This window comes from Nicotiana sylvestris, chromosome 9 (assembly GCF_000393655.2).
Source record: "Nicotiana sylvestris chromosome 9, ASM39365v2, whole genome shotgun sequence".
Taxonomy (NCBI): domain Eukaryota; kingdom Viridiplantae; phylum Streptophyta; class Magnoliopsida; order Solanales; family Solanaceae; genus Nicotiana; species Nicotiana sylvestris.
In genome coordinates, this window is record NC_091065.1 from 84,721,662 (window position 1) to 84,733,648 (window position 11,987).

An 11,987-nucleotide genomic window follows, 5' to 3' on the forward strand; every position below is an offset into this window, starting at 1 on the left:
ATCAGAAATGATTGAGACTGGAGTACCATGCAACTTGACTATTTCCTTGATATACAACTAGGCATATTATTCCGCAGTGTCGGTAGATTTGACTGGCAAGAAGTGCACTGATTTTGTGAGTCGATCAACAATCACCCAAATTGAGTCAAACTTGCGCGGAGTGCGCAACAACCCTACCAAAAAATCCATATTGATCATCTCCCATTTCCACATTGGAATTTCTACGCTTTGAGCCAATCCTCCAGGTTTTTGATGTTCGGCGTTCACTTGCTGACAGTTCGGACATTTAGCCACAAAGTCCACCACATCCCTGTTCATGTTGTTCCACCAATAAACTTCCTTAAGATCATGATACATTTTCGTAGAACCTGGGTGCACTGAATACCTGGAAGTGTGAGATTTTGCCATGATCCTTCCCCGAAGACTGTCAATATATAAAACCCATAGGCGGCCTTGGCACCGTAGGGTACCATCATCCATGCCAAGGGAAAAAGTTGTGGTCTTGTGTTTATGGATCCCCTCTTTCAATTGTGCTAATAATGGATCGTTGAATTGCTTTTCTTTCAACTCTGCCACAAGTGATGATACAACCCTATCCTGCACAAGTACCCCTCCATATTTAGAGTCCGTAAGGCGAACTCCCAAACTGGCCAATTGATGATCCTCCTTAGCCAATGGCCTCTGATCTACCCTCAAATGAGCCAAACTTCCCATAGATTTTCGACTAATAGCATCCACCACAATGTTAGCCTTTCCCGGGTGATAGAGAATATCAATGTCATAATCCTTGAGTAACTCTAGCCATCTTCTCTGCCTCAAATTCAACTCCTTCTGCTTGAAAATGTATTGAAGGCTCTTGTGGTCCGTGAATACATCCACATGGACCCCATATAGATAATGTCGCCAAATTTTTAACGCAAACACTACTGCCGCAAGCTCTAAGTCATGAGTTGGATAGTTCTTTTCATGATTCTTGAGTTGCCTAGAAGCATAGGCTATTACCTTGCCGTGTTGCATTAACACACACCCGAGCCCTATCCTGGAAGCATCGTAATACACCACAAATCCCCCTATACCCTCCAGCAGGGTTAGTACCGGCGCTGTAGTCAATCTTGATTTCAGTTCTTGGAAGCTCTTCTCACAAGCGCCTGACCACTGGAACTTAACTGCTTTCTGGGTCAATTTAGTCAATGGAGAGGAAAGAGAAGAAAACCCCTCCACAAATCTTTTATAGTACCCAGCTAAACGCAAGAAACTACAAATCTTTGTTGGAGTAGTAGGTCTAGGCCAATTTTTCACTACCGCAATCTTTTGAGGATCAACCATAATTCCTTCCCTGGAGACGACATGACCCAAGAACGTGACGGATTCAAGCCAAAATTCACATTTCGAAAACTTTACATACAGTTGATGTTGCTGAAGAGTCTGCAAAACTGCCTTGAGATGGTTAGCATGATCTTCTTGACTTCGAGAATATACGAGAATATCGTCAATGAATATTATCACAAAGGAGTCTAGAAAAGGCTTGAAGACTCGATTCATAAGATCCATTAAAGATGTCAGAGCATTTGTTAGCCCAAAAGACATTACCAAAAATTCAAAGTGCCCATACCGAGTTCTGAAAGCTGCTTTTTGGAATATCCTGCTCCCTTATCTTCAATTGGTGATACCCGGACTGCAAGTCGATCTTCGAAAAACACATAGCACCTTGCAATTGGTCAAACAAGTCATCTATTCTGGGTAGAGGGTATTTATTTTTGATGGTGACTTTGTTAAGCTGCCGATAGTCAATACACAATCGCAACGACCCATCTTTCTTCCTTACAAACAAAACCAGTACGCCCCATGGTGACACACTCGGCAAAATGAAACCCTTTGTCTAGCAAATCCTTCAATTGTTCCTTTAGCTCTTTCAATTCAGCTGGTGCCATTCTGTAAGGTGGAATTGATATAGGCTGTGTGCCTGGCGTCACATCAATCCCAAAGTTTATCTCCCTATCTGGAGGAACCCCAGGGAGCTCATCTAGAAAGACATCCAGAAATTCATTCACGATAGGTACATACTCAAGGCTAGGTGCCTCGGCATCGGTGTCTGTAACATGGACTAAATGATAGATACACCCCTTCCCGATCATCTTTGCAGCCTTAAGGTAGGAAATAAACCGACCTTTAGGCACTACATTATGCCCCTTCCATTCCACCACGGGCCCATTAGGAAACTCAAGCCTCATAGTTCTAGTTCCACAATCAAGCTTGGCAAAACATGAGTAAAGCCAATACATTCCCATTATTACATCAAAATCAACCATCCCCAATTCAATCAGATCGGCCATGGTATCCCTACCACGCACCGTGACAACACAACTTCTATAAGCTCAAGTAGCCAAAATTGACTCACCAACCGGAGCAGATACCAAGAATGGTTCATGAAGCTGTTCTGGTTCTATCCCGAATTTCATTGCAACAAAAGGGGTAACATATGACAGGGTGGAATCGGGATCAATAAATGCATACACATCATGGGATTGGACAGTCAGTATACCTTTAACAACATCAGGAGAAGCCTCTGCAGTCTGGCGACCACTCATAGCATCGAACTGGTTGGGCCCTCCTGAACTTTGCGCACCACCCCTAGATGCACCTCGCCCCGCGGGTGCTGGGGTACCTCAAACTGGAGAGGGGGCCGAAGATGTAGCAACTACTGGACTGGATGAAGGTGCCGAGCCCCTACCCGCTCCCTGGCGGGATGCATGACAATGTCTCTGAATGTGGCCCCTCATCTCACATCCATAGCACACGGGCAACTCTAAGTAGCAAACCCTTGAGTGCATCTTCTCGCACTTGGGGCACGGAGACCTCTGCTGCTGCTGGGATCCCTCACCTAACCGACCCCGCTGATGGGATCCTTTGCTTCCCTAACTAGCCTGAAATGACTACACTGTTGCTGCTGGTTGGGCCCTGATAGCGGCGCACTAGCTAAAGATTGTGCAACAGACTGGGACAGCCCCAATGTTCCTCCCCGAAAAGTTGATCTTCCCCTACCTAGTGACTCACCCATGCTGCCTGCAGACCGGGTCCTTCTGTTACCCTCTCTCTCCATCCTGTTCTTCAGTTTACGGTTTTCTGTGGCCTGAGCAAACGCCACCATCTTCCCATAATTCATGTCAGAATTTAATACAGTTGTAGAAGCCTTGTTAATAGTTAAAGGATTAAGATCCTGAACAAACCGGTGCAACCTAGCCTCCATTGTGGGCAACATGTGAATAACATACTTGGACAAGCGGGCAAACTCCATATGGTACTCCCACACACTTCTACTACCCTGTTTCAAATTTTTGAACTCCACTGCACGGGCTGCCCTTGTCTCAGCAGGCAGAAAATGATCTATAAAGGCATCAGCGAACTCAATCCACCTCGCCAGAGGGCTCCCCTCTTCGCGGGAATCTTCCCATAACTCAAACCACCCATAGGCCACCCTTTTCAAACGGTAGGCAGCTAAATCTACTCCCCCCGTTTTAGTTGCACGCATAACGCTGAGGGTCTTATGCATCTCATCAATAAAATCCTGAGGGTCTTCTTCTGGATTGGCACCCATAAACACTGGAGGGTCTAACTGCAGAAATCTATTTACCCCAAAACTGGTGGAATCCCCTTGTTGGCTAGATGAACTGGGTGCAACATTTAACCTCTGGGCCTGGGATGCCACTAGCTGTGTCAGCATCTAAATAGCTCCCCTAAGATCCCTATCAGAGATACCAGAACCAGAAGCTGGGGCTGGAGGCAGGACATGAGTATCAATGGGAGGGATAGTAGTACCCCCCGCAGGTGTAGGAACAGGGGTAGTCTGCTCTGGAACAAGAGGACCAGGCAGGTGAGCAGGGCGACTACCCTCACCCGCAGCATCTAGCAATGATTCCTCAACCACATCCTGAGGTGGGATTGGCTCCTTGGCCAATTTTCACTTTCTTCTTAGGTGCCATTTACTAAAATATAGAGCAATGCACTAAATAGAGGGAGAAATAGTATCACAATTTCCGCACAATTCAGAATACCAATGAAGGGTGTTATTCCCAATGCCAAAGTAGCCTCTAACTTATAGATGTGGTCGACTTCACACCGATAAGAAGGACTCTACTAGACACAGCTCCGAGACATCCTATGACACTTTAAAACCTTAGGCTCTGATACCAAGTTTGTCATGCCCCAACCTCGAGAGGCGCGATCGGTGCTCAATCGAGTGAACCCAACTGAGTAAGCCTTATCAAACACTTCGTACCCAACTCAATGCGGTTAAGGGATCCGATGCCATTTAATTAGATAACAAGAGGTGTTGTACATTCAACATGGATAGCTAATTTTATAACACAACCTTAACCATAGTTAGGATTCCATACAGTTATAGTTTAGAAGAAAGCAAGAGTACAAGGTTACAACATGGTTCATTGACCTATCCAATACCCATACATAACCTACACAAACATCTACGGAGCCTCTAAGGATACAAAAGACAGTGATAACAATGTCGGCAACAAGGCCCCAGCTACACCTCAAAATGGATATCTATAACAAAAAGTGTACAACATAATCCCTTGAAGGAGGAAGGGGCTCACCAAGGTCTTGAGAAGAGGATGCTCTGCTACACACGATCGGCACTATCTGCTATGGAGCCACCTACATTGATTTAAAAATGTAGCGCCCGCGGCAAAAGGGACGTTAGTACCATGGAATAGTACTAGTATGTATAACTAAACATCATCCTCTTAGAAATAACAACCATACAAGCGTAAAGAGGAAGTTGTAAAGACAACAAAGTTTCAAATAAGTACCATGCCGACAATATAAGGAGGTTCACATAATTTTCACATAGTTCATGAAATTTTAGACTGGAGCATCCCACACTGTTGCATCATTATCAATATTACCACCGCTTCCGTGAGCGGAGTCCGATCGCGGCCTGATCGACTAAGCCTTCTCCCGGAGACATTACTATTATTTCGTTCACACTTTCCAGTTTGAATCGTCAATACATTACCACCATGTGTATATATATATATATATATATATCAAGGCCCGATCGGCTAAGCCGTCTCCCCGAGATGTTACTTTTATTTCGTTCACACTTTCCAGTTTCAATCGTCAATATATTACCACCATGTGTGTGTATATCTATATATATGTCATAGCGTCCGATCACGGCCCGATCGGCTAATCCATCTCTCCGAGACGTTACCATTTTCCGTTATTCATCTCACACCAATCTTTGGTTACACATGTATTAGTTTACCGGCACTTGGGGCCACAATTTCAACATTCCACAACTCACGTTTCACATTGTTCCCATTTTCAATATTTACCTTGACACTTAAAGTCTTAGGCATATACAAAAGCAATTTGATTCATAAGCATAGAGGAGAATTCGTCAAGTTTGGAATACTAGTCTCAAAGTAACCTTGGCATGAAAATTAGGCATTTAGCACATAAATCATGTTCTCCACACATCTTCCATTTATAAGAATAACGCATTAAACACATAAAGAAGTACTTACCACATACATTTTCACAACATCAATTCACTCAACATAACAAGCACTGCATCAATTACGTTTCGAACTTACAACACTTACACGGGCACCATGGAAGCTCAATTTCTAAGAGGAGAAGGTTTTAGCCAAACATACCTCAATAAAGCGTTCCCCTAATTCTTATAAAATTCAGGGACTCTTACCACTTCAATCTATTGTATAAGAATAACAATTGAACCAAGAAATAGAGACGGGATTATGATTCTATCTCGTTTGAGCATATTACCTAATATAAAAGGTGCATTATGATCTTAGGCCCCTTTTGAAAGAAATTTATTCATTAGTATACCCCAATTCTTGTTTCTTTAGTTCTCATCCTCCCCATACCCCATTATCTCTTGTGCATGCAAGATTACTAGCCCTTATACCCATGTACCCACTTGCTAATTACCTATATTAATAGAAATTTAAAATTACTGATGAGGGTACAGTTCTTACTTCTTACGATGAAGACCTAGTAGCTTCAATTGACAATCTTCAAGGATTTGGGGCAAGGATTGAGAAAGGACTTGATGAAGTTTACCCCCTCTCACTCTAGAACTCCCCCTCTCACTCTATATGTCTTGAAATAACAGAAAAATGGTCAAATGGGGTGTTTTGAATGGGGTGGGGTCGATTTTTTTTAAATTAGAAAATAGGAGCCCTACTCAGATCTACGATCGCAAAGTTGACATGCGGCCCGCATAATGGACCGCAAAAATACTCCCCATAACCTGAACACACTGTCTGGGTAGGTGGCAGAAATGCGGTCTGCATACCCATTATGTGGTCGCATAATGCACCCCAGAACTGCTCCTTACAAAATCCCAAGGCAATTATGAGACGACTGTGAGTACGTGATTTTTTCCCTATATATGAATTATTCCCAAAAATTCAAACAAAATGATTTCTTCTTGATTTTACAACTTCTGTGAATTTTGGGCATTTTCTGGTAACTGTTGCATTTTATTTGTGCATTTTAATTCATATGAAAAATACAAAAATACATTTGCATTTAGGATTTAATTTCATATTTTTAGTATTAATTAGAGGATAATTTTTTTTAGAATAAAATATGAAAAATAACAAAAATAGTTCGCTTTTGCATTTTATTGTTTAATTGTGAAATCGTCACGAAATAGTTTTTAAAACAATTTTAGGCATTAATTAGTTTTAGTTTAATTGTTAGTTTAATTTTGCATCTTTGTAAAAAATCAGAAAAATTAATACAAAAATACAAAACGAAATAACAAGGAAAAGAAACAAAACAATAAGAAAACAATTTGAGAAAGAGTGATCTTTATTAGAAGCCTAATCTGGGCCAGATTCTGATTAATTTTGCGCCCAATTGAAGCTACCTCAGATCAGGCCCAATTCGCCCTCATTGACCCAATCCAATTCCACCCCGCCTGATCCAGTTCTAGGCTAGCCAAACGACGTCGTTTGAGCTGCATTTGATCTGAGCCTTTAATCGTTTAATCCAACGGCCAAAGACTCTCCCCCATTTTTGCATATAATTGTCCGAAAATGCCCAAAACCCTAAAAGCATAGTTCATCTTCCTCGTACCCCCCTGTTACTCTCCCAGAATCCCACTGCCGGCGAACACCACTTACGTCATCGACCACCAAAATAACACCACGAAACCTCCTCTTCCCCCTCGTCATAGATCCACCGCCCGTTTCCTTCAAATCCAGCCCTAGCTCATCGAATCTTCGATCAAAGACTCTCCGGCCAAAACCCAAAGTAACCCAATCACCACCAAATTAACACCATGTGACTGCCTGGGCCTCCTCTACCCAACCCCCATAGCCCTATCTCTCGAATCTAACTGGAACAACTCGAATATCAAATCGAAGGTTTCCGACAAAAACCCTAATGCAAAATCTCCATGATTTCGGACCCTAACAACCCTAACCAGGTGTTTTCTTTTGAAAACACATGGTTAGGGATGTTACGGGTCAGAAATTTCGGGGATATGGAGAAGCAGCCGCTGGCCAGAGTTCTTTGTTGTCAGTAAGTTCTTAGTGGTATTTTCTTTTATCTTCAATTTCTTTTTCCTTTTCTTATTTTCTGCATGTGTGAATTCCTTGGTTAATGTCTAGTTAATTTGCGTTTTAATTTTTGTCAATATTGCTCTAATCTTGTGTCGTGATTTGATTAAGTCTAGTTGTTTGTTTGAATATGTTCCAATTCCTGATTTTAGTTCGATTTATAATTTGTTAATTAGTGTTACTAAGTTTTGCTTAAATTAATTTCTGTTGTTCCTTTAGTTAATTACTAATTAGTTCAGTTTCAGTTTAATTAGTCGTCGTTTTGGTAGTTAGTATGGTCATTAATTTTGAGTTCAATCGATAGATTCAACAAGAGTTTAAATTGGGGTAATTCAGAGCTTAAGAAGCTGTCTTGGTTATAGCTGTAGTTTTAGCTTAAGTTCAGGGGTAGTTTAGATATTTAGGATTGGGCAGCACATGGTAGTTGAAACTAGAATCTTCTAGGGCCTTCTAGAGTGGTACTTTAGTGTAGATTTCAATAATTTTAGTGGGATTACTTGGGTAACAAGTTAGAAAATAAGGGACTAATAGAATAAATATATAAGGGACTGATTTGTAAACAGAGAATGAGGGCTGCCCTCAGCTCTGCCTATAAAAAGCATGCCTGAAGAGGAGGTTTTTTGGAGCCCCAATATTCCAAAAAAGAAAACTCTCCCAGTCCAGATCTAAAACTAAAACTTCAGATTCAAATTTTCTCCTAAGTTCTTAGTGTCAAAAGAAAAATGCAGTAAAAACAAAAATCATCAGCAAAAGTACTGTTACATTGAGCTTTTGGCTCAATCTCGAAATTTCAATAGTTGCTCTTGGTCTCATAGCTTGATTCTAATGTGTTGAAGTTCTTATGAGGTCTATTAGTTCAATTTGGGTTAATTTAAGCTCAGTTTCGATTTATTTGGGTGCATTCAGCTGATTTGTGGTCGATATCTCATTTTAATCTGGTTTCGAGTTCACTCTGGGCTGTGATTTCATTTTTCTGGGCTGTGATTTCATTTTTCTGGGCTGTGCATTTGAGCTTGGTTTATCATCCATTGGTTTGCTGCGTTTGAGTTACTGCTGACTGACCATTCCTCCTTTCCATTTCATAAAACAGATACTCACCATAAAACTCAATACTATGTAGATCACTTGCTGGAAAATGAAATGAAAACTGGAGCTTCGGCTATAGATATGTAGCTTGTTAATCTCATTATATTTTAATAGTTTTATGTGATTTGGTTGATGTACGATACAATCAATTTGAATGTATAACTGAACTGGCAGAACTGTGTTATTGAGATCGTTGGACTGTTGATCTGTAGTGACTTAGATTTAGCTTGTTTAGCTTAGCGATTTTCTGTTTAAAATGCAAAATCATAAACAGTTCATGTTTGTGGTGAAGCTGGAACGGGTGTGTTGTCACGTTGAGTTCTATTCTCATTGCTAAACATGCATCCTAAATAATTTCGTAATGCAGTGGCTTTGACAATAATGAGTCAGTAGTCAGAGTTAGTAGTTCACTTTAGTCTTAGTTGTTTTTCTCGTCAGTTGGTTCATAAACTGGTTTAAAGGCAACACAAATTAGGATATATAACATTTGTCTTGTAATTTCCAATGTGAGTAAATTTATCAGTACGTTTGGTTCATTTTTAAAATCAGGACGACATAATTACTCCCTTGAACGATTTGAGAATCGGTGTCTAATTGATCTGGGTAAGTGCATATTCGTTTCTTTGTCAGAAGAGTGGAGCCCATTCACGAGAGTTTGGGCTTTGATTGATTTGGGCTAACTTTAGGCCCAATGTCCGTGGCTGTGGGAAATTTCGGCTGGTGTAACACTTTCAAATGCTGTTTTATTAATACTAATAATTGGTTAGGACCTTTTCTTGATTAGTAAAGACCAATAAAAAATAGAAATTCTTATAGCTCTAGGGTCTGCCTTTTTTTAAAATAAAATGAGACGAGCCTCGCTGAACAAAACACATAAACTGCGGGGCCCTCAATTAATGGCTATAATAAGAATACGTAGAATTCGGGAGGACCGTTTAGCGAAATTCACGGCTTTTCCCCAAAATAATAATATGCGTTAGACTCTTTAGGCACGATTTTAATAAAATTACCTTCTTAAACTCGGGTGCGCATTGATGCGACCCAAATCCAAATCTCAACGGAGTCAAAATGTGTTAAAAACCATGCGTGCATTGATTGCGACGTGGTTTGAGACGCATTTTCGCGACGTTGCAATTCATTAAAATAATGATAAAAGCGGTTTGTAAATAAAAGGCACATAAGCTAGCATGTATTAAAATCAGATACAACAATTAAGCGATCGTGCTAGAAACACGGAACTCGGGAATGCCTAACACCTTCTCCTGGGTTAACAGAATTCCTTATCCGGATTTCTGGTTTGCAGACTATAATACAGAGTCATATTTTTCCTCGGTTCGAGATCAAACCGGTGACTTGGGACACCATTAATCTCCCAAGTGGCGACTCTGAATAATAATATTAAATCTCGTTCCGATTGTCCTTTAAGTGGAAAAACTCCTTTATGCCCTTACGGGGTGTGGTGGAAAAGGAGGTGTGACAGCTCTGGCGACTCTGCTGGGGACCGAACCCAGAATCTCTTGTTCAGGGTTTAGAATTCGAGCTTAGATAAATTGTTGTATTTGGTTATATCTGATTTTCCTACATATTATGTGTTGAATATGCTAAATGCTACTACTTTGATATCATCTGAACTGTATATAAACTGTGCCGACACTCTTCTCTCTTAACCTCCGGGGATGTGCTTACTGGTTGAGACTCCCTATTCTGTTAGTTTCATACCCTAAAATAAAATAGGCTTGGATAAGTTGCAAAGCTGGACGATCTCGCGGGTCCCTGGTACGCTGCCCCCTCCTTAACTCGAGTTGTCCGCTCGAGTGCACTATTTAGAACACATACCCAGGTTTTGAACCTAGAATAACTTGACTTCATGCTGGATCCCTAGTAGGAGCGCTTAATTGCATCATGCTGCATTTGACTTAGGGGACACAACACAGGGGTTGGCTCCGTCTAGGGATAGCAACCTAAAATGAAAGACCATCCTGATGCATCCTATTTGTTCTGTACATATATTTGTTTCGAACCAGCATGTTGACCGGCTTTTGAATCTCGGGAATGTTGGAAAATTGAGGAAAAAGAAGAAAATAGAAAAGAGAGAAATAACAGTTAGGGGGTTAATTGATTATTTTAGAAAAACCAATGACCAAATACTGTCGAAACTCTGCCGAAATTTTGAGAAAATGGAAAAAAGGACAATGTTTTATTTTTTAATAGTTTGTTTTACTAAAAAGCAAAGGAAAAATAGAAAAAGAGTTTTTTATTTTTGGAAAGTTGTTTGTTGAAAAAGAAAAGAAAAGAGTCTTTTTTTTAGTTTGGGAAAAATAAGTTATTTATTGTTTGTTGAAAATGAAAAGAAAAGGAGAGCCGTTATTTTGTCTTGTTTTCAAAAATAGAAAAGAAAAAATAGTTTGTGTTGCCATGGAAAATGGAATGAAAGAGCCTGGTTTTCAAAATATAGTTAGTTTCTTCGCCTGAACTATGCAGGTTTGATTCTCACAGGGCGTGAGATACGTAGGCAACCCTCATCGGGTCCAACCTCCCCTTTGCAAGAACAGCAAAAAAAATATATATATCAAATTTTTTAATCTTCGTCGTAAATAAGTTAGGTGATGCTGTTTTTGTCAAAAATAGTCGAATGTTCCCGACACGGACGCCGGAAGGCTGACTTTGCAAAGACGACCATTGTTGGTCATTTTGATTTTTGACTGGTTGACTCTCACTGCCTTAAAATCTTCGTTCTTGGGAGTGCTGAAAGGCCGTGTTTGAAAACCGAGTCTGTCATTTTAAATTTGGAAAAGGAAATAGTTAATTTTGTTTCGAGTCAAATAAAAGTTTTATTTTTGCTTAAATCACATTAATAAATGTGCAGGATGAGCATGATGCAAAACGAACCTTTCTCAATAATGACTAAAATTCATTTCGAGTTGCGGCTATGGTGGAACGATTTAGGCAAAGAAGGACAAGGCGAAGTCAAGAAATATCTGAAAGGTCTTACGGATTTGTTGGAAATCAAGCCTCAGGGTGATATTATAAGAGCGTTGGTCACTTGCTGGGACCCGATGCACAATGTCTTCCACTTCTCATATTTTGAGTTCACCCCAACTTTGGAGGAAATAGTCGGGTACATTGGAAATGCTGAAGTTCCGTTAAGAGAAAAATATCTGGTTGCTCTAAGAGCCATCACGGTGCATCGGTTTTTAGATTCATTAAAGATACCCAGGACAGTCCATAATCCAGATTTGGCAAAAGGCTTCTGTACTCTGCGCTTCATATACGACAGGTACGGCCACA

At 40.6% G+C, this 11,987-nt stretch overlaps 1 protein-coding gene across 1 annotated transcript; it reads right to left on the reverse strand.

The window, feature by feature from the left end:
* Positions 1-1,787: 1,787 nt before the first annotated feature.
* On the reverse strand, positions 1,788-2,333 carry LOC138877864 (uncharacterized). The gene has a single exon (XM_070157510.1). It carries the CDS (start codon positions 2,331-2,333, stop codon positions 1,788-1,790), a length of 546 nt encoding a protein of 181 aa, XP_070013611.1.
* Positions 2,334-11,987: the final 9,654 nt, after the last annotated feature.

Bases quoted from the DNA above. Each gene is read 5' to 3' on its own strand.
- LOC138877864 (XM_070157510.1), bottom strand. From the start codon at position 2,333: ATGGCCGATCTGATTGAATTGGGGATGGTTGATTTTGATGTAATAATG.